This window comes from Lachancea thermotolerans (assembly GCF_000142805.1).
Source record: "Lachancea thermotolerans CBS 6340 chromosome D complete sequence".
Taxonomy (NCBI): Eukaryota; Fungi; Ascomycota; class Saccharomycetes; order Saccharomycetales; family Saccharomycetaceae; genus Lachancea; species Lachancea thermotolerans.
Genome location: NC_013080.1, coordinates 1,429,205 through 1,455,434, shown reverse-complemented (window position 1 = coordinate 1,455,434; position 26,230 = coordinate 1,429,205). Strand labels below are relative to the sequence as shown.

Sequence of the window (26,230 nt, the reverse complement as noted above, 5' to 3'; positions counted from 1 at the left end):
CGGCCAAAACTTGATACTACGCTTAACTTGATACTACGCCTAACTTGATTGTGCCGCACTCGTCTTTCGTTGTCAAACATCAGCATTCTACGACTATATGCTTCTTTGTATCTATGTATACTAGGTCACATGAGACGTCGCTCTAACGCTTCTGAATTGAAGCTGTGTTTTAATCATGTTTCCCTTAACGCATCCGCGGACACCAACGACTGTAAAGCGCCGTACATGAACAACGATGAACTTAGTGTTTCCAACACTCAGCCCGAGCGGCGCAACTTTCCTGAAAGCTTGCAAGGGTTTTTGATCAAAAGAAGCGACCAAAATTCTCAGAGTGCACGAGCATCCAACCGTGCCACTAACTCACTTAAGAACATGCAAATTGATAGCAATACTATTACAATTGGTGGCTCCACTACCCCGAAAAGACCCGGAAAATATCGGCTTCGAATGGACCTAAATGTTCACAATGTTGGTAAAGTTCTACCGAATCAAGATAGCTCGGCGGGCACGGCAATCGCCTCAGGGCACTCAGAGTTAAGCCGGAGCCCTAGCGCTCTACCTCGCCGAGAAACTGCTACCAAAAAGAAGAAGGCGTTTCGGTTGGAACTGGGGCTTCATGAATTCAGATTCTCAGAGGAACAGGTATTACTAGACTTGTCATGTGTTACTGGGATCAAAGAGGGAGACTTGGCTGAATTAAAGACCTACCAAGGCAAAAATGGTTCAAAAGGCAAGAAGATATATTTCATTGTCAAAGCTTTTGATAGGGATCTTCGAAAAAGATATAAGAACGCGCAAATTTCAATCTTGTCAGGACAATTGCAGCATACATTAGGACTACCATCGCGCTCTAAAGTCTGGGTTAAAGTCAAGGATAAAGAGTCTACGCAAGCGGATGTCGTTGAGATCAATGTAAAAGACTGTCTCATTCACAGGGGAGATATGTGGGTATTTTCGTCAGAGATCACCGGTGGTTGTGTGTACTGTGAACAGAAACTGACATTTGTGGACAGCGTCAGAGCAACTGTCAAAGCAATATACCGGGAAGGCAAAAAGGTCTTGTCAGGCTACATTGGCAACCAAACGAAAGTTGTTTTTCGTTCAGAATCTGCACGTCTCATTTTTCTTATTCAGATTACTGATGAAATGTGGCATTTCGAGGAGAATGGTGACATTTACTTTTACAAAGTAGTGAACTCTGTGTTTCCTACCATATTCAAGAAGTGGAAAAATATAGGAACCCATCACACAATAACTATTGTCTTTTCTGCCTCTCTCGACTTCTCAGATGTCGCGTTCAAAGACTTGCCTGAAGGAGAAAGACCAAAAAATACAAAAGATTACTATCGCATTGTTGTGGACCAAGTTAACATAGTTCATTGGACGGAAATTATGAAAACGCTTCGGCGTGAGTTTAAAAATATTGCGAAAGACCTGAAAACCTTCAAAACAGAAGACGGAACGAGTGTCCTTAAAGGGCGTTTCTCACCTGTTATCAAATCTAACATCTTGGAAACCATGTGCCTAGCTGCAACATTTGTCACAAACCCTTTCAGACAGCCAGACCTTAGGCGTACGGTCGCGCATGTCATCATTGTTTCTCCTGGCACAGGTATCTACGATGTTGATTATGACTTACTCAAAGCAACAAGCACGAAAATTCAGTCTCTCGAGCTCTCAATTGACGTTCTGTGTTTAGCCCGGCCACCCCTCCACATCGTACCTCTGTTGAGATTTAGGGACTATGAGAACAAGCTCCGTTACTGCGCACCTTCGTGGATTAATATTTCGTTTTGGAGGCACTCGAGCAACTCTAGCGTATGGTATCCAAGGTGCAAAATGCATGATCTTCAGATGATGGGCTTGACAGAAACTGAAATGAAGGAGCAGGTTGAAATCGATTATATGGATGCGCCGTCTGCTGCAGAATCTGTCATGGCCATGATGAAGAATCACGATGAGGACATATTCAGTTCCCAGGTCTCTACAGATAATGTGCAAGATCGATACTCAGTTTCGTCAGCCCCAAGCAATGGCAAAAAGGCCACTGTCAAGAAGAGTTTTAAAGAAATTTCTGGTAAAGCACCACTAGCCTGGAACCCTCCAAAATCGGCCTCTCCCATGGTCCAATCGACTGCTTCTTTGCAAGTTTTTGGCGACTTGGCACAATCGGCCTCCACTGGACTCTTAGATGATAAGGAGACCAAATCTAGCTTTACCAAATTAGATAAAGGTTCTCAAAAAGATTCGCGTGCAATTAACACGTTAAAGAATGCCACAAAATCCAGCAACATTGCACAGCGGCTAGTTTCTAAGTTTCTCCCTGAAATTGAGTCAAAGAACAAAAAAACCTCCACTAACCTGCCCTATAATTCAAGTGATTCTCAATCACGACACCTGGCATTGGGCAATAGCCCCGATATCGATGACAATGGGGTACATCAGCAATGGCCGGTACTGAAGAAGAACTTATCATCTTTCGAGAGACCAGATCGGAAAAAAACAACTTTCGATGTCTCTTCTTTTTGTTCACAGTCATTCGTTGGATCGCCAAATCGTTTCACAGACTCCCCAAGGCGGTCGATAGATTCTCCAAGGCCGAAATATGTGGCAAAAGAATTGCCACAGGATATGTCGGCTACACTGTTTAGTTGGTTGGAGATAAAGAATGTATCAAGGCCAATAAGTTCCGAGAGAGCAGGGCACCTAATTGCACCTCAATGGAAAGATGTCTTTCCTAGGTATGTTGCTAAGAAATACAGCAAATGGAGGTCTCTTACTACACCTGCTGAGTTACCGATCACAATCTCTTCGTTTCCTGCTAAGGAAGACTTTGAGAAGAATTTCACGTTCACAAACCATTCAGTTATTTCAAACCCTGATCAAGAAGTTGGAAATCAAACTGCATTTGATCTCCTGAGAGATATGATCTACGTGAGGCTTCTGGCTGGCTTTCAGATTTGCGTGGGAGATTCTTTAGAAAGGTTAGAGTCCTCCAAAAACAATGAGGGCGATACACGAAGAATTACGAAGATTTTGACAAAACATAACTACATGGATGTGAAATTTTTCATGATGCTTGGCGAAGAAATTCACCGGCTCACCTGCACCCTTGATGGCACCATAGATGTTCAAAGACATATAAGAAAAAAACTGAGCGAATCAAGTTTTGGGGTGCCCACGTATTGCCCTGAGATCAAGACACGCTATGAAAATCAGTACCGGGAAATTATGACTGATCCTTTGAAGATGAACAGAGAAAAAGTTAACTGGAATCAGCTCGATCAAATGCTTGCGGGGTATGAAGATTCTATAATTGAACAAAACAAAAAGCGTTTCAGATCAAAATTTGTTATTTTACCAGCAGACGTCCCTGAAAATACCATTTCTTCGACTATAAATGGTAGGTCAGAGACCCTCAGCGCAGAGGAAATTCGGCTTGAGGGTTTTAGGCGGCTTATCTCATCAATTTACCGCGCCCGGTTAAGAAACGCGCAAGACGAAGTCAGTCGCTCTTCTCGTAAAGAAGAAATCGCACCCGAAGTCATATTTTATACGGGATCTCTTTTCACCTTCATTGACGAGCAAGCTGAGATCTTGAGGTCATCAGGTAAGGTAAAACATGATACCATTTTCATCAGAGATGAAGACAAGCTTTCCAAAAAAGTGAGCTTATCTAAACTAGCCCAGGAAATGCAACATGGCAAAAACAGCTTGAATTTGGTTAACCGCAAATGGCACTGGAAAAGGCATAACAACTGCTTCATAGGATCTGAATTCGTTAATTGGCTCATCGAAAACTTCCTGGACATTGATACAAGAGATGAAGCTGTGATTTACGGACAAGATCTCATGTATCAAGGTCTCTTTGTTCATGTTGAAAATAGGCACGGCTTTTTGGATGGCCATTATTTCTACCATTTTAGTCCAGATTATGTGCATAGCTCAGAGGTTCGGGATCCCCCGCAGGATCAGAGATCTCTGTACACTGACGAGAATGTAAGACGCGTATCAGCACCAGATGGTGCTGACAGTAAGCTGTCGCGCATAGGGACTGGGGACGCTGTGGTAGGCGATGAGGGAAGTATGAGCAACAGTAAGCTAAGTACTCACAAGCCCACAGTTCTTCTCAGCAACATGATAACAGTGAATGCGGACTCTGCAGGAAAGTCTTACAAACCCGAAGTCTGTAGGGTTCACTACGACCGCGTGCACAACCCAGACCATTGCTTTCATATAAGGCTCGAATGGCTGACTGCTACTCCCAAGCTCATTGATGATCTGATCAATAGCTGGGCCAGACTTTGTAAGCGGTACGGTCTAAACTTGGTTGAGGTTCCATGGGTTGAACTTTGCACAATTCCTCTTTCCAACCCCTTCCACACTTTTGTTGATATCACTTTGGCTATCAATCCGTGGGAAGACCCTGAATTTAAAGATGAGCAGCTCATATCTCAAAGTCCCTACTACTATCATACATTTCTTTTAGAGAAGAGCGGGTTTTTGATAGACAACAGAGCTTCCCAGCTACTGAATCAAAGCGTTACTGACCATGAAGTGATGTACTCGTGGGGCAAGCCAAAGTTCAAATACGCTCAATACATTCATCTGACAGGGGCTTACATTGCGGAAATACGAGAAAATGGGAATTTGTTTTTGGCCCCCAATAATAGACACCTTTCCCGAGTGAACGTGGACTCTGTCACTTTGAAAGTTAAACAGTCACCAACATTCGCCTTAGACGCCCAGAAGATAATGCTTGCTTTCAAGGGTACCTGCCTTGACTATGAAAAGTTGAGAAGCATTTTCCTTGATGCCAAGGGCGTGTGGCAGAGCGACAAAAGCAAACCGCTATAATACTCGCTCGAACTCTTGACTTAAAATGGCAAGAACTGGAGTTTGAAGGACTTAATTATCTCTAGATTTTATTTAAGTTTAGTGTCCTGGAGACCTAAAATAAAATGCTTTAAATCCGTTCCGCAATTCTGAAAACGTCGGCCAATACACCGGCCGCAGTAACCTCAGAGCCAGCACCAGCACCCTGGACAATAACTGGTTGGGTGTAACGCTCAGTTTGGATGGAGATAACGTTATCAGAGCCCTTCAGGGAAGCAAATGGATGGGAGAAATCATACTTCTCCATGGCCACAGAAACAGTGTTGTTAGGGAAATCAACCTTACCAACAAATCTAAGAACCTTGTTTTCGGCCGCAGCCTCCTTCTTCAGCTCATCCATTTCGTGGTCGTAAGCAGGCAGCTTCTCTAGGTATTCTTTCCCTGAAGCAACAGATTCCAGAGGCTTTGGAATCAATGATTTCACAGGGAAGGACGATGGTGACTCGACTTTAAAACCTGCAATACGCGCCAAAATAGTGACTTTTCTTGCAACATCCAAACCGTTCAAGTCATCTCTTGGATCAGGTTCGGTGTAGCCTAGGTTTTTGGCGACCTTCACAATGTCGGAGAACTTAGAGTCGTTACCAGAAATCGTAGAGAACTCATTCAAAATGAAAGACAGAGAACCGGAGAAGATGCCTTCAATCTTAACAATTTTGTCTCCAGTTTGAACCATGTCCCTCAAAGGACCAATGATTGGTAAGCCAGCACCAACGGTGGCTTCGTGGTAGACAAGACCGGCGTTAGGGCCTTCTTGGAAAATTTTGTTCCACAACGAAAGATCTGAGGAGAACCCTTTTTTGTTTGGTGTTGCGATAGAAATTCCGTTTTGAACAAGTTGTGGGTAAAACTCCGCGATTGTTTGGTTTGAGGTGTTGTCAACGAAAATCACAGGAGATGAGGATTTCTTCAAGTATTCTAAGATGCCTTCCAATGGCAGTGGTGAGTCTTTGCTGCTGGTGAGATCCGACTCCCAGGTGGACAGACTCAATGGTTTGTAATCCCTCGAGATTAAGAAATTATCGGAGGTAGCAATCAGGATCAAATTGTAGGAGATGTTGGACTTAACTCCGCTCACTTGTTTCAAAAAACTGGATCCGACGACACCAGCGCCTGAATATGATGTTAGTTAGGGGTGGCCTCTAAGCATCCCGACAGAAACGCGCTACCCAATTTAATTATTGCTGAGGAATCAAATAACATACCGATAACGGCCAAATTCACACTTTTAGAAGCCATTTTCTTGTGCTTTTACGAGTTTACCGAACAAGAAAACGATGATTTATGAGTCTAAACTTTGCAAAAGCTGCTATACTTTATGCTAGAAAACTTTTAACTAATATCACGTGATTCTCTTCTCTACCAAGGCACTAATCTTATCGAATGCATCTTTCTTACTCACTCTCTTGCGATTCGTACTGGCTTTTCCCTTAACAAGTCCATTGGGGGGCTCCTGAGTTGGTTCGATGGCTTTGTTATTCATGTTTGGGTCTGAAGTCTGTGATTTATCCTGCACTTCCTTCTGCGATGCCCAAGGCAGATATATGAATGTGAAATACAACGCCAAACATATGCCATCATAGCCATTGTTTCCTTTCTTAAGCTGCAATGCATGCACTAAAGTGTCCAGCACTTTTGAATCGTACTTGGTTTTGTCAAAGGATTGAAAGAGCAGATCACTATATCTGAGAAACTGCTGGTAGTTAAGAGAGGGTAGCGTCTTGTCCAAAGCAAGCTTCTCATTGACACCAAAGGTGTCTTGCACTGATTGACAGAACAATCGCATAGCCCTGTCAGCAGCGGTAGCTACATTCACCATCCCCGGCCCAAACCTCTTAAGCTTCTTCGCGACGAGTGCAATGCTTGAGTAATCGTTGCGGCAGAATAACAAATCTAGGTAGAAGATAACATACTGGAAGGTGTAAATGAAGTGTTTTCCAGGGCGTTCATACTTTGGTTTCCAGATGTTGACTAAGCTTTTGTTGGAGCTTTTCAAAAACATTAATTCATCCATCTCTGAAATAGCACCATCTAAGTCGTGCATCTCTTCATATAAAATACGTGCGATACGGTAACGTGGTCTGTGGTGCCACTTCATTTTGTCCATTGCAATCAAAGCCCTCAGTAATGCAACGATTTTACAACAAAAATTATGCCTTGCTTCCTCGGAAGCTTCAGCGGAGGTTAATAACCAGAAATCATCGTCTTTCTGAAAAATCGAGTTGTTCTTTTGTAGTGAAAGCAGAGCTTGCTGCGGAGTCATAAATCCACCCTTGACCAACTTGAAGCATGAAACTGTAAGAAAGTAATGCGGCTCCAATATCAGTTCCTTGCTGCTTGTGGCGTCGTCACATACTGAGCATGCTTGTAAAAGAATATTCAGCCCATCAGTTTTGTACTCTTCTGCACACCTTTTGAATATTATTTTGGCAGTATAGTAAAGGTTTTTCCAGTTTTTTGGTCTGTTTTTCGAAGCTAAGTGGCTGGCTTCAATTTTAATAGCTTTTGAGAACCCAGTGAGAATCGCCTGCTGAATATTAAAATCGCTTACAGTTTGTGTAGCATAAAACTGAGCAGCAGCCAACTCCCCTTCAACTGTGAGTTTGACTGAAGTGGGGGGTTCCCATTGAAAACAAGACGCTTCCATTGGTTTCAAATAGCCATTCAAGATTTCCTCAGAAAGCGTCTCGAACAGTTCTTTCAAGATATCTTGATAGTCCGAAACTTGAGAGCTTGTGGGAAATTTGCCTTTAGAGCGCATTGCAAGCCCAAGTGCCATAAGATAACACAAAATAGCTTTCCTTTGAATAGAAGTCGTCCCTTTTCTTTTCTCGCTCGTAGCCAGCTTGTCTGACGTCCAGATAAGGTCATCTTCCACAATATAGGAGTAGCATTTTCCTAACAGCATCCAGCTCTCAAATCGTTCGGTGTTGTATAGTATATCAGTTTTAAGTGTGGAAATCACCGAATCAAGTTCAGATGGTCGCGCTTGTGTTGCTTTTTTTCGCGCTTTATAAAGGTTTAAGGCCTGAATGCTTGCTACGAAAAAGAGACCCAAGTCAGCGACGCCCTGTAACTTATCATTTGGCTTCACGAGCTGAAGGGACAATTTTCCAGCATATGCTTTGCGGAAAGTGTTTGCTGTTATCACCGATTTCAAGTACTGCTCAAGAAAAAACTCGTTTCGACTTAAGATATAGTTAGCGGAAATATCCACATCTCCAACAACCTGAATAATGCTATCAAGAGTTTGCTTCAGATTGGTCTTATTCCCAGAAACACTGAGAGGATTCCTATCTCCGTAGTGCGAATTGATCAGGAATTTTCCGAGGGCAACAGCACTATCTTGTGTCATTACTTGTCCTTTCGTATTATGCTGTTCAATGGCGGAGCTGTCGCCCCCAATTAACAAATGGTACTGGCACCATAGTAGCTGTTTTATTTGATTGAAGCTGCCTTCGTTATTTTGTTTGCACAAGAGTTGTTCTGCAAAGTGAAGAAAGGAGCCCTCCGATGCGTCACAAAAGTCGAAGCTTCCCAGTATTTCATGTGCAACTTCTACCAAGCTTGAAATTTTTGTTTGTTCCCGCTCCAGTAAGCTGCACATGTATATTATGGAAGTGATTGTGTCAGTAAAAACACTCTTCAGTTTTGTAGACGACTTCACAGCTTTACGAAAGAAAGACTTGAGGTTTGAGTCTTTCTGACAGAGACTCTCAAAAAAGACAATGGGATAAAGAATCCTCAGAATCTTGAACAAAGTATGAAGGTTGGTTTTTGTGGCATTGTTGTCTTTAGAACTATTGCTGTGGATGCCTTGAACCATTTCCACAAATCCCCTGGTAAAGCTTCCGATACAGCTTATAGTAAGTAAAAGCGTTTGTTGTCTCTGCAATTGTGATTGTGCCCCATATTCATCCGAGCAAAGCCTTTCATAAAGTATGCGAAGAATTTTGAAGTAAACTGCTTGCGCAATTGCCTTGTCTCTCTGCGAGTAGAACGATACCAGTAGCCGCCAAAGCTTAACTTTGAGCAAGAAGGGTGAATTCCGCAAAAAGCTTTCCATCGAAAGTTCTTCTTCCGAGGACGTTTCAGGATTCATGTATTCGTCTGAAACCAAGGCCTTTCTAATCAGTTCCATTTGCTGTTTTGTGGCTACATCGTTGTCTTCTTGGGGAACATCCACGTCAATAGATGTGAGTTTTTGGATAATTTTCAACCTAGATAGCTGACTTTGTACCGCTTTAAGATTGAGATGAGGAATTGTGGAGTAGTTAGAGTACGGAACGTTGATTCGTGACCCGTTTTTCCCTATTTTAGATTCAATTTCCTGAAGGTTGAGGACCAACTTACCATCAGTGATGTCAGTAGAATATTGAAGTGAGCAAAACTTGGCCCAAAGAAAACGATAAAACGATCGTTCATCATCAAAATTCAATTCTTCCAGAAGAAGCGTCCATCGGCTTATTTTTCTTTCGAGTTTGTTCTTTTGCGTTTCCAATTCGTTGACTTTTTGGCCTTGCAGCTTCTTCGTGCTTATGTTGCTGTAGATGTTTCCCAGCATATTAATGAGAATTTCATATGCCGAGAGCCCCAAGCTGCCTAGTCCTGACTTCGCGTTGCCGATCATGTTGAACAAGTTTGTTTCAACACTCATTACTAGAAATTCCACAGTTTTGAAAAGGACAGGGCTCCAGAAAGTGTCTATAATAAGACACCGGCCGTCCGTATCAGTCGACAAGAGTGAGTCGAGAAGCATCAATCTGACCTCTTGAAAGTGATAACTGTCTTTGTTAATGCGATTAATAAAACTTTGAATATCGTCGGCAGGCAAGTCGGTTAAAGACTCAATAGGAGCGTTATCGCCCGCTAGAACACTTGTCCTGATAAGAGCATTCAGCTGTAATGTGCTTTCAACATCGGTGCTTGAACTTTTGGAGTTTTTTGTATCTGTTTGGTTTAGGAACTCGCTGTGCTTATTTGTCCAGGAGCTTATGCAGTCATATAGATCGGATATTGCATTGAAATATGGTGCCTCTTTCGGAACATCCTGAGGAGCTAGTTTATCAGTGGTTAGTATCAGGTCATAGCCTGTACTCAGTGCAACATCATTTATCACTTGAAGAAATTTTTCGTGATTGTCCATGATCCTTGCGTCGCTGGCAACCTGTGGCTTCTCCTTGAAACGCTTGCTCATCCTCTGTAGTGGCTTATTAACCTCAGCCGCGTCTAGAGGCCGTTTCTGATTAATCCCCTCTTGTCCGGGGGTGTCTTCTGGAGCAGTAACATTTTTTGTGTCATCTTCTGTAATTAGATTAGCTTGTTCTCCGTGTTCCGAGTGTTCTTCTTCTACGTCAACTTCCACTTCATTATGCAGGTCGTTCAAAACAAATTTAAACTTCTCAATAGGTTCTTCAGCTTCGTTGTAGGGGTCCGATATTTTACTAAAAAAGTTGGAGAACTTATATTTGGGGAGTGTGGAAACAACAGCCTCAGCAACCGCTTCCCAGCTGAGTTCATTCACTACTACGCTCACTTCGTTTTCTTCTCTCAAAGCCAAGTCGTCTTCCAGTTTCATGGTCTGTATGCGAGACAAAAAAGGCGGTAGCTCTAACGACAGCGGGCTACTGCTTTTTAATAAGCACTTTAGGTGAACTATAAAGTCAGATTCAAGGGACCCTGTGTCCTCTGAACTCCTCAAAAGCTCCACATACCGGTGAATGAAATCTCGAACCTCGGGTAAAACTGTTTTCTTCCTTTTGAGAGCAGTTGTTGAGCCACACTCTTTTAAGAGTTCGTATTCTAGCGTGTAGCGTTGTAACTTTACGCTCCTGAAGCTCTTGAATATGGAAATTAAGAGCTTGGCCACAGCCGCGTCGCAATTACTGTGTTGAATTGCATCCAGAAGGTTTTCTGCAACTTTCAAGGTATACTCAACTATGTCTTGAGATGACATGTTTTCGTGCTTTTCCTGTAAAAACTGATAATAGAAAACCCCTCGATTTCGGTAGGCCAGATAGCGTAGAGAATTCAGTGTAGGGCTTGAGTATTTGTAAAGTCCCCATTTGTCAGGCTTTATTACATCTATATTGAATAGCTCTTTGAACTTCTCTTCTGCTTGCTCGAACCTCTTAGCTTTTAGATGAAGAAGGGCGCTTTGGTAAATTTTGGAACTCTCCTCCACTTGGAGTTCCCGGGAGTGTTGCTCTGCTTCTTGTAAGGCATCGTCAGGTGTGAAGTTGAGTGCTGTGAACAGCGACATTTGTTGGTCCTTTGCGTCAAAAGCCCTGGGACGCCTATTTTTCTTGATTCAATGAAATTTTAGTTTTTAATGTTGCTTAATGACTTGATGAAAGAAACCAAAGGCGATGAAGTTCCTCGCCGAGTACTTACCAAGAATCAGAACTGTTGTTATTACTATTGAGAGTCCAAAAGAAGTTCATGTAAAAGGCTTGGAACCAGAGAGTGTTGAGCTCGCAAATGACCAAGGCGCTCGATACGTTATAGAGCTGCCCCACCGAGTAGTAATCGATAGTTCGCAGAATAGTTTTCAGTCTTACAAAGACTATAAGACCCTCCGGCTTAGGGCTGTTGAAGACAAAGGTGATCGTGATCTCTACAAAAATCGTTCGTTGAATTTTATGATGCAGGTCGTTCCTCAGAGATGGATGAAAAGAGACCTATTAGGCGAAGAATTCCAGCTACGATGCAAAGATTGCGAAAGCTGCGTGCTTGCCAAAAAGGATTGTGTTCAAATAAACGAAATGCCTTCTGAGTTTTGGGCCGAGCTTATGGATTACTGGCATTGTCACAAACCAGCAAGTAGTGACGGTATGAGAGTAGATCGATATGCCAAACTATCTCCATTACCTGGAGAGCTGCTGGTTGGTAACTCGTTTTTTCTTATAAGCAGCAGCTGGCCAGGTAACCAGCTTTCGTTTGAAGGCGACAACACGGCGTGTTCGAAGTGCTCCTCAGTCTTAGGGTGTCTATCGACTGATAATCTTTACAAAATCAACAAATGGAATCTTGGCTTGGTGAGAAACGGTAGAAAAGAGGTATACCCACCCGAGCATTTTGTAATATCTGCGCTCTTGGACTTGTTGAATGCCGATGGAGCTCGAAAGATTAAGCTAAAATGCCAGGATTCTTCACAGCATTTGCTTCTCTGGATATTTGCCGTCGGACTTCAAGTTACGCTGCCATTAGGAAACAGAGTTTCGAACTGTATGAAAGTGTACTATAAAGAGGAAAAGGTAGACGAGTCTGCAATAAATGCATCAAAGGTTCAAAATATAGAGGAACTTGCCGTGCCTGCCATTGCGTTCTCAAGTTTCATTGAAAAGCTGAAAACAGCACATCAGCAATTACCTGCAGTAGTAAAAAAGATGGACAATTGGAGCTTAGGTTTTGTTGAATACTCATAGACTTTGTATTGCTGCTTGTGTGTGTGGCACCACTTGTTTTCTACTAGCGTTGGTATTCAATTGGTTGTAAAATAAGAACTTCGAATCTGCAAGCGCCATTTTTGCCGGAAGAGCTTCCAAACTTAAACTTCCTTGAACTTTGCTGGCCACTTTGAGGGAAATTTGAATGTTTTCGGATGTCTTGGCGTAAAACGCAAGTTCGCGGCGGAACTCCCCTTCCTCAGTCCAGCTAGTAAGTATCAATAAAATATCCAGTGATCTTTCGTCAAGAAAATTATTACATGCAGTAGCAAAACCATCGGCTGAGTACTGTTCAATAATCCATCCTAGGGGCTTAACTACCGATGCCATACCACATCTTATACTCTTTTTCTGAGAGGACAAAAATTCAAACTCCTTGTAATCCTTACGCAAAACGTCTCTTAACAAAAGTCCTGTAATGTCTTCTTTCGCCTGACGAATGCTTTGGAAATATTTATCGAAATCGAAGTCATCTAATTCGGCTTTGTATCGTTCGCACGCAACTAAATCTGGTCTTTCAACTCTGTGAGACATATTCGAAGTGTCAGTGAGAAGAGCACCCACAGATAAGAGAGCTGCGTCTTTCCCTACGTTATTTTGCTTTATTTTTTGGGTGTCAAACCAGTAATTAGAAACTAACGATGAGCAGCTGCCAGCCTTTGTTATTATCCTTGGCCCGTCTTTGATTTGGCGATGTAACCCCAGGTCTTCATGGTGGTCAATAATCCCAATTACCGAGTCCACCAGTTTCCTTGCTACTGATTGCTGGTCATTATGATCAACAAGAATTGCATCAACTTTACAATTTAGCTTTCTTTTCAATTCGCGAAGATCTTCCTGAAAGTATAGCAATGAATGCGGAATATTTCGCTGCTGCAAAACCCAAACGATATCTCTCCTTAGTTCTAGGTCTTGTTTCATAATATTCACGACCGGTAAAACGGGCTTGCTCGGGTCCTTTATGTAGCTAAGGTAAGCGTACGTGATCGCGCAGACAACAGAGTCCAGGTCTGCGGACTCATTTCCGCAAACGATTCGCAGACATGACTTCTCCTGTAATCCTACCAGATGGGAAGTTTTCAGAAATTTCAAAAAAGCCAGAACCCCCTCACCCATCTTTATAATCCCCTTTTAGAGTTGGAACGTATTGATCTTTGGGCTCGAGCTCATATCAAATAATTAAATTAAACAGAAAAACCCTCAAGAACAAAGATCGATAGACAATGACAAAGGTTGTGAAAAAAGGGGGTAAAGAAGTCCTGCTTCGAGACGCGGACGACGATTTCTCCTACTTGAGTCTGGTTGACGAGGTTGATCTCCTTCCTGAAGACTATTTGAAGCAGGAGCACTTTCAGCACAATGTTTATCATTTACAAACGGGCGATCGAGTTAGCATCGGGTTCGTCCTAAAGACTGTCGCATTGAAAATGGCAGAGGTGGCCAATTCTGAGTTCAGCTCTACTTTCGATATGGTTGAAGCAGAATCCGCGTTGATTTTCAAATCAAAAACATACCATGGTCGAAACGAGTCGTTGTTGACTCTTGCTCGCGTGCTTAAGGAAAAAAAAGCTTTTGAGTGCCTTTTAGGCTGGAGAAATGAATTTTATACCATCTACGTTGATAGAGCCCCATACGTTTTGGTGGAGCGAGCTCTCTCGGGCTTATTGGGTGTGATCACCTACGGAGTGCACGTTAACGGGTTCGTGAAGAATCCTTCGACGGGTGAAATTAAATTTTGGATCCCCCGAAGATCTGCTTCGAAACCAACATGGCCTCTCAAGCTGGATAATATTGTCGCTGGAGGCTTGGGCTATCCAAATGGCATTTTCGAGACGGTTATTAAAGAAAGTCTTGAGGAAGCCAACCTGGAACAACAGCTCATTGAAAAACATATAAAAGCTGTGGGTGCGGTATCATACTTTTATTTTCAGGGTGACATTGAAGGGGACAAATTTCAAAGCGAGTCGTCACTCATAACAGGAGAGGTGGAGTTCTTATTTGACTTGGAGTTGCCTCCGGATGTGGTTCCTTGTCCTAACGACGGTGAGGTTGACAGCTTTCAATTGATGACCTTACAGCAAACTATCAAGGCGCTCAGAAATAAAGAGTTCAAGCCTAATTGTGGCCTCATAATGTTAGAGTTTTTAATGAGGCACGGCTACATCAACTCAGAAAACGAACCCAATTATGGAGAAATCATTTCCCGCGTCCACCGTAGGCTTCCTTTCCCAACTTTAAACTAAAGTATCATCTATTGAAAACGGTTCTAGCAAGTGTGGTTTTATATATTTCACTTGGAAAAATGTAACTTGATATTCAGCCATTCCCTGCTCTTCACCTGTGGCACCGTGAGGCTCTCATTTCCATAGATAATTGGAGAGAAAAACGCAAAACACCAGATCAGTGCAACAATAACCGCTGAGCAAAAGAGACATAGCGGGATAAATTTCAATTTAGGGCTGGCATCATGAGGATTCACAGGGTCTTCTTCGTCAATATCCATATTCAAGGATTTGTTTTCAGTGAAAACTGTCTCCCATAAAGCGGCGGAAAACATTGAAGCGATCAAATGTGCTGGTAGATAGTGGTGAAGAAATTTTTGTCTGCCCATCAAGAAAAATGGCAAGTAGTGACATAGCCAGGCAATAAACAAAAAGGACAAAGGAGCATGAAGCTTTTGTCTCGCCATCTTGTTAAGCGGGTAAATACCGCGTCTTCTAGCAATAATGTCTGCGATGGTGAGCCCAGAGAATAGTGCGAGTGAGATAACTTGGAACCACCATCCAACGATATTTCCAATGAAATAAATTTGCTTGCGTTCCTGGTCTTTAGTCCAAAAAGAGACACCTGAAAGGGAACCTGGCCATGACTCAGGGTTGGATGCAAAGGGATGATCGGAAGACAGCTTGTTATTGTGTTCAAACATCAATTTCTGTAGCTCGGACCATTTTGCGAAAAAAGGGAGCTTTTCTACTGGTTTAGGGACATAAACCTTACGCGCATCATCTATGTTGATGATTGTGTCCATAAACCACGAATTTTCGGGATCAATGACTTTCTTGTTGCCGTTAACCTCCTGTTGTTTGAAGCCCCATTCAGGTAGCAAAACGTCATTGTGGGTCCACAATGCAACATTAGTATCTGTATGAACTATTCTGAACACCGAGAGTTTCGTCTTTAAAACGTCTTTGGTATCTCCTTTGTTGGCAGATTGAAGGGAGAACAAGGTCTCATGATAGTTATTACCATTGGCAGCCTCCTCCTCAACAGTGGTAACTTCTTCGTTTGTGGGATACAAAGGGGATGCGACGTCGTGAGCTAAAAGATAAGTGCCGGTAACAACGTGTTTGAACCTAACAACGTCATCCAAATGCACAGGCTGCCCCTCCCTGCCAGGTAGCTCTTTCGTGGGGAGAACTTCCCATTGGTTGTTGACGTCTTCATAACGGTACCCTGTAACTTGCTGACCGTTTGATGAGATACGGCCGTCTTCGTAACGCAATGGGTAGCGTTCTTGGTGTGAGTGCAAAAGCGCCTCGGTGCCCTTATGCTTTAGCGTGACAATATCGTAGTAATTAACTTGCCTTGCCTCTTTGGCTAGAGGAGAATCGGAAAGGGTTTGTTGGAACTGTGGAGACATGAAATCGTCGCCAGGACCCGATCTAGTGAGAATAGCGAAGTGAACCCAGAACCAAAACAAATACACCATAAATGGGGCAAAAATAAGACCATTAAGCCTCTGAACAAAGTGTTTTGCAAATAGTCGAATAGAAACACCTGCTTTGAAGTCCAGCAACTGCCACAGGTTAGCCACAACCGCAGCGCCAATTGCCGAATATGTCATGACACCGATGTATTTAGTAGACATCACAAAAGACAAAGAAATGCCAGTAGCATACAACCAAAGATACCACTGAGATGAGAAAGGTGTCTGCAGTTGAGTCTTGTAGAAGCGAACATAGCAGTAGATAGAACAAGCAACTGCGATGATCAGAGTTGCGTCAAGGAGAATCAAGCGCGAATCAATAACCTGTGCGCAGTCCACGGCAACAAGCATTGCTGCCAAGGTACAAGTTACTGCTCTAAAGTTGAGTTCCTTGACGGTATTGAATACGATTGGCACCGTGAGTGTTCCCAGAATGGCGCTGAGAGACCTGTACGCAACAAATGGCGCAGGGTTTGTATCGTAGCTCATGCCAATATCCTCGAATTTGAAGGCGCCGTTGTAACCAACTAGCCACCCGACAAACGCGATGAGCATCTTGGCAAACGGAGGGTGTACATCAAAAAAGTAAGTTCTCTCTAAGTAGTATGAAGCAAACTTGCCGAAATGAACTTCGTCGAAGACCACCTCACGAGGATAGGGCAAGTTTTGAAATCTCACAACGGCTGCTATCAGAGTCACCGTCCAAACCAATGCGCGATATGTTGAAGGCTTGTCAGGCAATGGTTTTAGGAGCCATTTGGCCCCAAAAAACTCGTACGCATCTCTGTTCTTCAGGTACTTCATTTCGGGAGAGTCCGGATCCAGCTTCCGCTGTTTAGATGGTTTGTTTCCAGCCATTGCGCGCAAAACACTGCTAATGCTTTTTCGCTTTTCTTTCCACGTAGATGGATTTTGAAAACACCGGACAAGTGTTCATCGAAGAAATCTGCAAGACTGCGCGCATGAAATAAAAATAAAAGAGCGTTTGTTCACGTGATTTTCGGAGATCGGCCAATTTGGGCCACATATTCTAGCTTCTTGGGCGCCGCCCATGTAACTTGCGTATGCGGCAGTGTGAAGAAACAGCTTTATGCTGCGTGAAATTTGCGCTCGCTTCTGCAGCTCCTAGTGCTTCTTGCTTGGAATTTAACGAGACACTTTGGATCTGCTGAACTTTATCAAAGCTCAATAGCGTACATGTCGTAGCATTTTCAGGCAAGTATGTGGAAGATGATAGCTTGCTCTGGTGGTACTAGAGTTACTTGAGTCACACCGGTGATATGTTGCGTTAAAGGGGTTTTGACAAGATTTCATCTAACGCAAGGAAAATAACGAGAGGATCTCCAATAAACAGTTGTGTTTCACAAGATTGTACCTATTTGCTCCGTTCGCAGGATCTTTTGAGAATAATTTGCAACATGAGGCACCAAGGGGAAGAAGAGGGGAGCGGCCATCACAGACCTCTTAGATAACATCTTGAAGTTGCAGTCCAAAATTATTGATACCAATACAGGTTTCCGAGTGTACATCAAACCACCTATTTGCCTTTCAGGGATTTTGAACGTTCAGTTGTGTTTTTGAGAATAATTGAGAATTAACCGCCTAAACCTTTCTTTATTATCGTGGATACTAGGAAATTCTTAAGGTCAGGTAATTATATACGGAACTTCAATTGAATTTTACGTGAAAAGCATCAAGCCCCCACAGCAAGTGGAACGCGAAGGACAAAGGAACACCGAGTATCCAAGCCTGCTCTAATCCCGTACTTACTGTACTTCGCTTTAATTCAAATGTTCAGGCCACGGAGTATAGGATTGTTGGTGGCGAAAAGAAACGCCGTAACTGCTGTTAAACGTGTTGCAAATGCCAGGGCACCTACCACAGCCGGCGCTGCAGGAGTTGGGCGCACGCAAGAGCCAGACAACGCTACGGCGCCACCTCCCGAACACAAGGCGCTCAGAACTTCGAGTTTTGGGAAGCCGCTGAACAACTCTCTTCGAGGGTACAGTTTAGAGGGCCGACTGCCCGGCACAGAGGTACATTCGCGGGATAGCTCAAATGAAATCAATTGGGCAGTGTCTTTCCAAGGACTGGGCTCGCGCCCATTCGAGGACGCGGTGCAATTGGAGCTGGCCAACCCCCTGGCAGCCGAGGACATTGAGATCAAGCCCGATGGTCTGGTCTACCTTCCTGAAATCAAGTATCGCCGAATCCTTAATAGAGCTTTTGGCGCTGGTGGTTGGGGACTGGTGCCTAGGTCGGAAACGACGGTCACCGACAAACTGGTCACACGTGAATACGCGCTGGTATGTCACGGTCAGTTGGTGAGTTTGGCACGCGGAGAGCAGGACTATTTTGCGGAGTCGGGGATCCCCACTGCTACCGAAGGGTGCAAAAGTAACGCCTTGATGAGATGTTGCAAAGACCTGGGAATTGGGTCCGAGCTATGGGACCCCGTTTTCATCAAGAACTTCAAAAAATCGAATTGCGTTGAGAAATTCGTAGAGCACGTAACCACTAAGAAAAAGCGCAAGATATGGCTTAGAAAAGACCGAGAAGTTGAATATCCTTACAAATAATCTTGTATATAGTTTGAGCTTAATGTGGCTCAATTTAAAAGCATATTTGAGAGTATAAAACATTAAAAGCTACGTGAAAATCATAACTAACTCAGAATTTGTTTGTCAATAGAACACATGAAGAAACATTGCGGAAAGCTCAATTACTACGGCCTAGACAACATCCTAACGCAGCCCTCAAATAAATGGAGAAAGATCATTAAACACAGCTCTATCATGGTGCGTATTCCACCCAAAATTAAATAAAAAAATGAGGCACGAAGCATCCAGAATCTATTCACATGTGTTACGGCGTAGTTCCAGTAAAGCTGATCTTTGGCGGTCTATGATAGGAGTGCCCAGGGTTTCCATTTTAGGCAAAAAGTCACATTGAAAAGTTGCACTGGCCTTAATGTGACACGATAACTACGTACGCAAGTGTTATGTATGATTGATATACGATTCCAAAGTCTCTTCCAACAAGAATTAGTTCTAATAGTGTAGTGGCTATCACGTTGCCTTCACACGGCAAAGGTCCTGAGTTCGAACCTCAGTTAGAACATTATCACATATTTTTTGCATACCCTTCAGCTACATAGTAGCAGATATTGATTTGTATGTATCGCTCATCGTCTACCTGCCTCCCAGGAACTACGCCCATCGATACAAAGCTCTATTGGAAAACATGGCCAGGCCCGAAGTTTGGCTACCCATTCTATTATTTGCAAGTTGGGCCAATGGCCGCACTATTCCTTCAAAGGGCCAAGAGTTCCAGCAGGCGCAGGACACGGGCTTTACAGAGCCATTGATAAGGGATCTACATGTGGGAGAACTCAATTTCCTACATACCACCGATACCCACGGTTGGCTAGGGTCTCACTTGACACAACCAAACTACGACGCTGACTGGGGTGACTTTGTGTCCTTCGCATCAAGGTTTCGAGAAAACAGGGTCGGCACTGCAGGGGACCTGGTCTTAGTGGACACAGGCGATAAGCACGACGGAAACGGCCTCAGCGATGCGACTGTACCAAACGGGTTAGAGTCAACCAAAGTTTTCAATGAGCAAGACTACGATCTGTTGACACTTGGGAACCACGAACTATACACCGAGGAGAACACGGTCCTTGAGTACTGCTCAACAGCCAATTCTGAAAAGTTTAAGGATGCTTACGTCTCAAGCAACGTGGAATTCATAACCAAAGAGGGAAACCCAGTGCCTTTTGGGTCGAAATACCGCTTTTTCAAAACAAAAAATCACAACTTCCGCATCCTGGCCCTCTCCTTCATGTTCAATTTCCAGAGAACGAACCCACGAGCGAAGGTAACTCCAGCGCTAGAAGCGCTCAAACAGGACTGGTTTCAAGATGTAATTTCCAAGTATCCAGCCGAGAGCGTGGATGTTTTGGTGGTATTTGGCCATATGCCCATCACTGACCCAGAAAACCGGGAAATCAACCAAGTCCACCGCCACCTTCGGAAAATTTACCCCAAAACGATAATTCAATACTTTGGTGGTCACTCTCACATAAGGGATTTCGCTGTTTTCGATAAACAATCGACAGGTCTTCAAAGCGGAAGGTTTTCAGAAACTGTTGGGTTCCTTTCAATCGCGAACGTCAAGAGCAGTGAACCTAGTTTCTCCAGGCAGTACCTTGACTTTAGTAAGAAATCCTTTGCATATCACTCACGAGTTTCGCAGAGTAACTTGGTTACTGAGAAGGGATCCAAGATATCCAACCATCTAAGCAAACTGCGGGAAGACTTGAGCTTGAACGAAGTTGTGGGTTATGTTCCCGATACCTACTATATGGACACAAAGCCTTTGCAGTCGAAACACAACATTTATCATCTTTTAGCCTCGGAAGTTCTGCCTCGCCTAAGGTCTCAACACACCGACGACACAAAGTCTCGTTTTATCATAATCAACACCGGCGCAATCAGGTATGACTTGTACAAGGGCAACTTCACAAAGGATTCAGAGTACATTGTATCACCCTTTCCCAACGACTGGAACTACATCGAGGTCCCGCTCTCGCTTGCAGAAGGCGTAGCAGATTACTTGAATAAGGGCCCAGTTTTGCTGAGATCTTTGGCTCCGCCCTCCGCCTTAAGGCACACCTTAAGGCACACTAGACCGAAATCGTGCCCTTTTATTCACGATCCAGAAAGAAGCAAAGGATACACCACATTAGACGATGGCGGTTGTGAAGGCGACGATGTACCACACAACACTGAAATCTATTACGACATCCCCAACGTGGTGCAATCAGTTGAACTAAAACCGGGAATCCAAGATACGGCGCACTTGGTGTTCTACAGTTTCATCCAGCGAGATGTCGTGCGTGCGCTCAATGCTTTGAACGAACAAAAGGCAATCGTGAGGCACCACTACTCAGAAAAGGACTGCCGGCAGTACGGAGGACACGCCACCAAGGATCTTCTCAAGGAGTGGATAAGAGATTTATAATACTTGACAATTTAAATTACCGTCGAAGTCTCTCGAGGTTCTAAACAATGTACATAGAGACTTTTTTTGATATGGAATTACGAAACACACGTTAAACTCGAGATGTTTACAAACCTTGCTGAGCTCTTCTGCGGTCACGCTCTTCAGCGATGGTCAGCTTGATACCCTTACCCTTTGGCAAAGAAATGTATGGTCTGCTTGGTTCACCGATGACGAAGACGTTGTTCAATCTGGTGACGAAGGTGTTGTCCAAGGAGTCCTTGATGTGGACCAAGTCGAAACCACCCTCGTGTCTTTCTCTGTGGACGATAGAGCCAACACGACCCAAGTTACGACCACCAGTGACATAGACCAACTTACCGGTGTCGAACTTGATGAAGTCGGTGATCTTACCAGAGGCAAGGTCGATCTTCACAGTGTCGTTAACCTTGATGTTAGGGTCTGGGTATCTGAGAGTTCTACCGTCGTGGGTGACGACGTATGGAACACCCTTCTTACCCAGCTGGACCTTCTTGACCTTACCCAACTTGTAGGAAGCCTCCTCGTCGGTGATACGGTGGACAGCGAATCTACCCTTGACGTCGTACACCAATCTGAAGTTCTCGTTGGTGGCCTCCAAGGTGATAACGTCCATGAAACCGGCAGGGTAGGTAGTGTCAGTTCTGACCTTACCGTCGACCTTGACGTGACGCTGCATTAGGATAGCCTTAACCTCACGGCCGTTCAAGGCGTACTTTAATCTGTTTCTCAAGAACACAATCAATGGCAAGGACTCACGCAACTTGTGAGGACCTGGAGATGGTCTTGGGGCGTAACACCCGGACAACTTGTCCAACAACCAGTGGTGTGGAGCTGCTAATCTCTTCAGATGCTTCTTTCTGTGAGGGGAGTTAGTAAAAGATCTAGGTGGTGGTCGTCGTTACAGCTCATCGATGCCAAGCAACGCGCCTCTGCAGGACTCATCGTTGGCAAACACGCCTGATACGGCGCGCATAACCTACGCTTGTGACCGCTCCAACGCGCGCTCCCACATTCGAGCCTGCCATGCTACTCTTCCACATACGGGCCTCTAGCCATCTTGTCTTATCGATTGGTTTCCTAGGGTTTGCAAAGATTGGTGGAACCTACGTTGTAGTATAGTTAGTTGTTTTCTGAAAGTTTTGAATAGATTCCGTGCTGGGGCGAATGCCCTGGCGCCCAGCTGCGGTGGCAGGTAGGTTCCACTGCGGTGGGGCCGGGGCGCCTCCCAGGCTCCCAGGCCCAGAGGGACACAGGCAGGCGTAGGCAGGCGTAGGCGGGCGCAGAGGGAGCCCCGGTGGGCAGCGCTCCCTCTGCACTGCGAGCGGGACGCTATTCCTCCCTGGGCGATTCGTACCGCTTGTGCCCTGACTTTTTGCAACGACGCAAAATGAAAACTGTTAATTTTATTTTTCATGTCTCATTCAAACTCTGTGTATGGGTGCCAGAACCCAAACATCCGATAAACAGTCACACATTCTCTGAACATGATTTGCCCCAGACTGCTGGCGAATGTGTTAGTCACATGAGAGTGCCCGGCTTTTAGGGTTTGATGATTCGCCAGTCCGTACTTGGCGAGTAAGAGCGCCTGCCTTTTACCGCTGTGAGGCCCGCAGATAGACGCAGCGGCTTAATATGGTATCACTACGCCTACTGCTCCTGACTTTAGCCGCGCTGCTCGGAACAAGTGGCGTTTGCGCTGGCCATAGGTTTCAGCAGTTTTCCTTCTGTGAGGAAGAACTGCGATACTACCGTGATGAAACGGAGCAGCTGTTCCGCCACGCATACAACCATTACATGGAGCTCGCGTACCCCTTCGACGAGGTTTACCCAATTCAATGTCGAGCGCGGACCAGGAACTTTGAGGACCCACTCGACCATCCGACGAACGACGTGCTGGGCAACTTTTCTGCATCGCTGGTCGACTCACTGACCACGCTCGCAGTGCTGGGCGACGTGAGCGCATTTCGTTCCGCAGTCGAATTGGTGGAGCAAGACTTGCAGCCAGAGTTTTCGATAGACTCCACTGTGCAGGTGTTTGAAACTACTATTCGCATCTTGGGCGGCCTAATATCGGCGCATCTGTATGCTACAGATCCTACGAAAAAAGTTTATCTTGGCTCGGACTACAACGGGATACTGCTGCAGCGGGCGCAGAAGCTTGCAGACCGTCTCTTACCTGCATATCTAACCCAGACTGGAATTCCTCTGCCGCGCATCAACCTTGCTCATGGGCTTCGAGGTGTGCCGGCGGAGTTTCAGCAGGAGAATAACGCAGCCGCGATGGCCTGCCCGATGCTGGAGTTTACAATGTTGTCATATTTAACACATGATGACAAGTACAAGAATGCTGCGCGGTATGCCTTCGATGCCGTGTGGTCCCTGAGAAGCAAGATTGACCTCCTGCCCATGTCATTTAGTCCTCACGATGGCACACCGTATAACAAGTTCACTGGAACGGGAGCCTCTATTGACTCCTTCTACGAGTATGCACTCAAGGGCGCTATTTTGTTCAATGACGAAGAGCTCTGGAATACGTGGGAAGCTTCGTACTACGCCCTCCGAAAGCACTCTAGGAGCGACTGGTTTTACGCAAATATTGATGTCAATGGCGGTCAACTGGTATTGCCCTGGATTGATTCACTGAGCGCATTTTTCCCTGGACTTCAGGTGCTGGCAGGAGATCTTGAAGACGCAAGAATAAAACACCTAATGTTCCTGAAGCTGTGGAATACGTACGGCGCTTTGCCCGAACGGTGGGAATTTCAGCTACCGGACTCTACAGACGCAACATCGCGCGAAATCTCCTCGGTGCCTCTACCGTGGTATCCTCTGCGTCCGGAGTTTGTCGAATCAACCTACTTTTTGTACCGCGCTACTCAAGATGTGTTCTACTTGAAAGTCGCCTGGACCATCCTTGAAGATCTGAAAAAATCATACAAAGCACCGTGCGGGTTCGCGGGCTTGCAAAACGTGGTTTCAGGTGAGCGTCAGGACCGTATGGAAACCTTTGTCTTGAGCGAGACGCTCAAATACTTATACCTGATTTTTGACACACACAATGAGCTGCATTCCGATTCCAGCAATATAATATTCAGCACCGAAGCACACCCTCTCTGGCTAAGAGCCTCCGACATTGCTGCGTACGAAGCTCGTCAGGGTCTGAATGACTCCCATTGTGATATGATAGCTTCTAGCAAAGAGCCTTCAAAAAAAAAGTCATTAATCGCCCGAATTTTTAGCATACTCATGCCCTCAGTGTGCCCCAAAACGCAGCAGAGGCTTCCGATACTCCATTCTGGTTATTTTTCAGCAAAAAGTGGAGAGCGGTTGGAACGGCCTAGCAGCGCACCCATCTGTGCGAATACCCGCAGTTCCTCGGTGGACTTTCTGCGCTCTAATATGTTAAGTGAGTTTCCACGCCTGTTCGAGATAGAACATCGCTACAACGAGATGTTGCTGAAGCCCAATCGGCTCCTAAATCGTACCCAAATGGAACTGAATCCAAAATTCTATGAAATGTGGAGTGGTTGGGATCGAGCTGAAATATATGGCCGCATGTGCACGTGCTTAGCGACTGCAACAACTGAGTCTTACGAGATGGTGTTCAGCAAGTCTTTGAGCGATCCAAAGCAACCAGAAGCTCGCTCGATACGACAGGTGCCGCTGAGTAATGGCACATCAATGCACACAATAGAATTAGCAACACTCGCAGAAGTCAGGCTGCGGGTTGAAATGCTGTCTCCAGGTGCGCTCGATATTTACGGCCAATGGATCGACCCATCGCTTTTCAAAAATGCGTCACGTGATAATGGGCTCTTTGAAAACATATTTGATGAACCTGGCGCTGATTCTGTTGACGACCAGGACTCAGATGCGACCATTGTGAACAAATTCTACCGCGCTACAGCGGTAGACGGTATGATGTTGCCTCATAACGGCGTTGTACGCTTGCGAAAATCGCCCACATTCGGTCCCGATATTATCTCTGATGGACTTCTAGGCTATAACAATAAGCGCATGCTGCTGTTAGGCGGCGTGCCGGTGATCAATTTAGTAGTGGACGAGACCTGAGCCCACTAAGGCGGTCTCTTGCATTTGCGAGAGCTATGTCTCCCTCAGTGGGTATTACGTGATAATGCGCGATTAAGTCAGCGCTCCCGATCTGCGCCCACATGCAAAACCAAGCAAGTGACGGAAAACCACCGTCAGTTCGGTCGCGTGATCTACAAAGGCCGCAGGGAGCCATTTGTACAAAAGTTTGGCGGTACATCTGTGGAGGATGCCAGCATGTTCTGTAGTTCAAGGCATTTTGGCAGCCGTGTGTTCAAAGCCGGTAACAAACTGCGCAGAACTAGCTGTCCATTAACCCATCTCCACCGCTCAGAAAAATAAAATTAAAGTCTTACGTTTCACCTGCCAATGTCAAATTATATCGGAAAACCCTTTCACTGCCTAAACCACGGCTTTCAAACCCTCCTAAAAGAAACCGGCGCTCCGACATGATTGTTGAAAGCCGCTCGCCCAGCTTGGGCTGCACTTCTTAGCCAATTATCCGTGTTAACGTTGCTCGGCTCAAATTCGGCTTCCGTTTTGTCAACTTCCACACAGCGTCCGCATTGTTGTCTTACCTTTTGAATTTACCTAACGTTCGTTCTGTTTTCTTTTTTTTGTCTTTTTTTTAAAAAAAAAGTGAGTACCGGGGGGTTCCTCTGAGTAAATCGAAGGAGTAGAAAGATAGTTCTTCTCAAGAGTGGAAGGCAGAACTGGAAGGGCTTTGGTTCACGAGAAGAAATCTCTAGCGACTGGAAGTTTAAAGGGCTCCTCGGTGTCAAAGAAGCTTGGTTACATACGATAGCACTCGGGAATAGAGCTCTCAGACATCGCGAGTTTGGCACGAAGAATCAAGAATTTGTCAGGTATTTTAAGCGAACGCTTTTGGAAGCCAATTTACCAGTCAAAGAATAGCGGTCTTATCCAAAGCGTCGCGAGGAGATAAGAAGTGGATATCCTAAGGGTTTAACGGCTTAAGTCTTTAACACTTCGCTCTTTTTTTTTATTTTTCGAGGGTCAAAAATTTAGAAGAGCCGAGCAGCTTAACTCTCCTTCTCGAAACGAATAAGACATAGCAGGT

The 26,230-nt window shown here is 44.8% G+C and overlaps 11 protein-coding genes and 1 non-coding gene across 12 annotated transcripts; 7 read left to right on the top strand and 5 right to left on the bottom strand.

The window, feature by feature from the left end:
• Window positions 1-129: 129 nt before the first annotated feature.
• On the top strand, window positions 130-4,857 carry IML1 (GTPase-activating protein IML1; the record flags this gene model as incomplete). The annotated part of the gene is made up of 1 exon (XM_002553419.1): window positions 130-4,857. The coding sequence occupies one exon, from the start codon at window positions 130-132 to the stop codon at window positions 4,855-4,857; it is 4,728 nt and encodes a 1,575-aa protein (XP_002553465.1).
• A 109-nt stretch (window positions 4,858-4,966) lies between these two features.
• On the bottom strand, window positions 4,967-6,135 carry HOM6 (homoserine dehydrogenase; the record flags this gene model as incomplete). Its single annotated transcript, XM_002553418.1, has 2 exons — window positions 4,967-6,009; window positions 6,102-6,135. The coding sequence occupies 2 exons, from the start codon at window positions 6,133-6,135 to the stop codon at window positions 4,967-4,969; spliced, it is 1,077 nt and encodes a 358-aa protein (XP_002553464.1).
• Window positions 6,136-6,238: 103 nt separating this feature from the next.
• On the bottom strand, window positions 6,239-11,158 carry HIR3 (Hir3p; the record flags this gene model as incomplete). The annotated part of the gene is made up of 1 exon (XM_002553417.1): window positions 6,239-11,158. One exon carries the CDS (start codon window positions 11,156-11,158, stop codon window positions 6,239-6,241), a length of 4,920 nt encoding a protein of 1,639 aa, XP_002553463.1.
• A 106-nt stretch (window positions 11,159-11,264) lies between these two features.
• IPA1 (putative polyadenylation protein) lies at window positions 11,265-12,323 on the top strand (the record flags this gene model as incomplete). Its single annotated transcript, XM_002553416.1, has 1 exon — window positions 11,265-12,323. One exon carries the CDS (start codon window positions 11,265-11,267, stop codon window positions 12,321-12,323), a length of 1,059 nt encoding a protein of 352 aa, XP_002553462.1.
• PPX1 (exopolyphosphatase) lies at window positions 12,318-13,460 on the bottom strand (the record flags this gene model as incomplete). Its single annotated transcript, XM_002553415.1, has 1 exon — window positions 12,318-13,460. One exon carries the CDS (start codon window positions 13,458-13,460, stop codon window positions 12,318-12,320), a length of 1,143 nt encoding a protein of 380 aa, XP_002553461.1.
• Window positions 13,461-13,567: 107 nt separating this feature from the next.
• KLTH0D17358g (uncharacterized protein) lies at window positions 13,568-14,587 on the top strand (the record flags this gene model as incomplete). Its single annotated transcript, XM_002553414.1, has 1 exon — window positions 13,568-14,587. The coding sequence occupies one exon, from the start codon at window positions 13,568-13,570 to the stop codon at window positions 14,585-14,587; it is 1,020 nt and encodes a 339-aa protein (XP_002553460.1).
• A 47-nt stretch (window positions 14,588-14,634) lies between these two features.
• Window positions 14,635-16,908, bottom strand: PMT4 (dolichyl-phosphate-mannose-protein mannosyltransferase; the record flags this gene model as incomplete). Its single annotated transcript, XM_002553413.1, has 1 exon — window positions 14,635-16,908. The coding sequence occupies one exon, from the start codon at window positions 16,906-16,908 to the stop codon at window positions 14,635-14,637; it is 2,274 nt and encodes a 757-aa protein (XP_002553459.1).
• A 932-nt stretch (window positions 16,909-17,840) lies between these two features.
• MGM101 (Mgm101p) lies at window positions 17,841-18,629 on the top strand (the record flags this gene model as incomplete). Its single annotated transcript, XM_002553412.1, has 1 exon — window positions 17,841-18,629. One exon carries the CDS (start codon window positions 17,841-17,843, stop codon window positions 18,627-18,629), a length of 789 nt encoding a protein of 262 aa, XP_002553458.1.
• Window positions 18,630-19,097: 468 nt separating this feature from the next.
• On the top strand, window positions 19,098-19,170 carry KLTH0D17292r. The gene has a single exon. It is a non-coding gene; the product is annotated as a tRNA-Val (tRNA).
• Window positions 19,171-19,293: 123 nt separating this feature from the next.
• On the top strand, window positions 19,294-21,078 carry SMN1 (Smn1p; the record flags this gene model as incomplete). The annotated part of the gene is made up of 1 exon (XM_002553411.1): window positions 19,294-21,078. One exon carries the CDS (start codon window positions 19,294-19,296, stop codon window positions 21,076-21,078), a length of 1,785 nt encoding a protein of 594 aa, XP_002553457.1.
• Window positions 21,079-21,184: 106 nt separating this feature from the next.
• On the bottom strand, window positions 21,185-22,155 carry KLTH0D17248g (40S ribosomal protein eS4; the record flags this gene model as incomplete). Its single annotated transcript, XM_002553410.1, has 2 exons — window positions 21,185-21,956; window positions 22,142-22,155. The coding sequence occupies 2 exons, from the start codon at window positions 22,153-22,155 to the stop codon at window positions 21,185-21,187; spliced, it is 786 nt and encodes a 261-aa protein (XP_002553456.1).
• A 576-nt stretch (window positions 22,156-22,731) lies between these two features.
• MNL1 (alpha-1,2-mannosidase MNL1) lies at window positions 22,732-25,170 on the top strand (the record flags this gene model as incomplete). Its single annotated transcript, XM_002553409.1, has 1 exon — window positions 22,732-25,170. The coding sequence occupies one exon, from the start codon at window positions 22,732-22,734 to the stop codon at window positions 25,168-25,170; it is 2,439 nt and encodes an 812-aa protein (XP_002553455.1).
• Window positions 25,171-26,230: the final 1,060 nt, after the last annotated feature.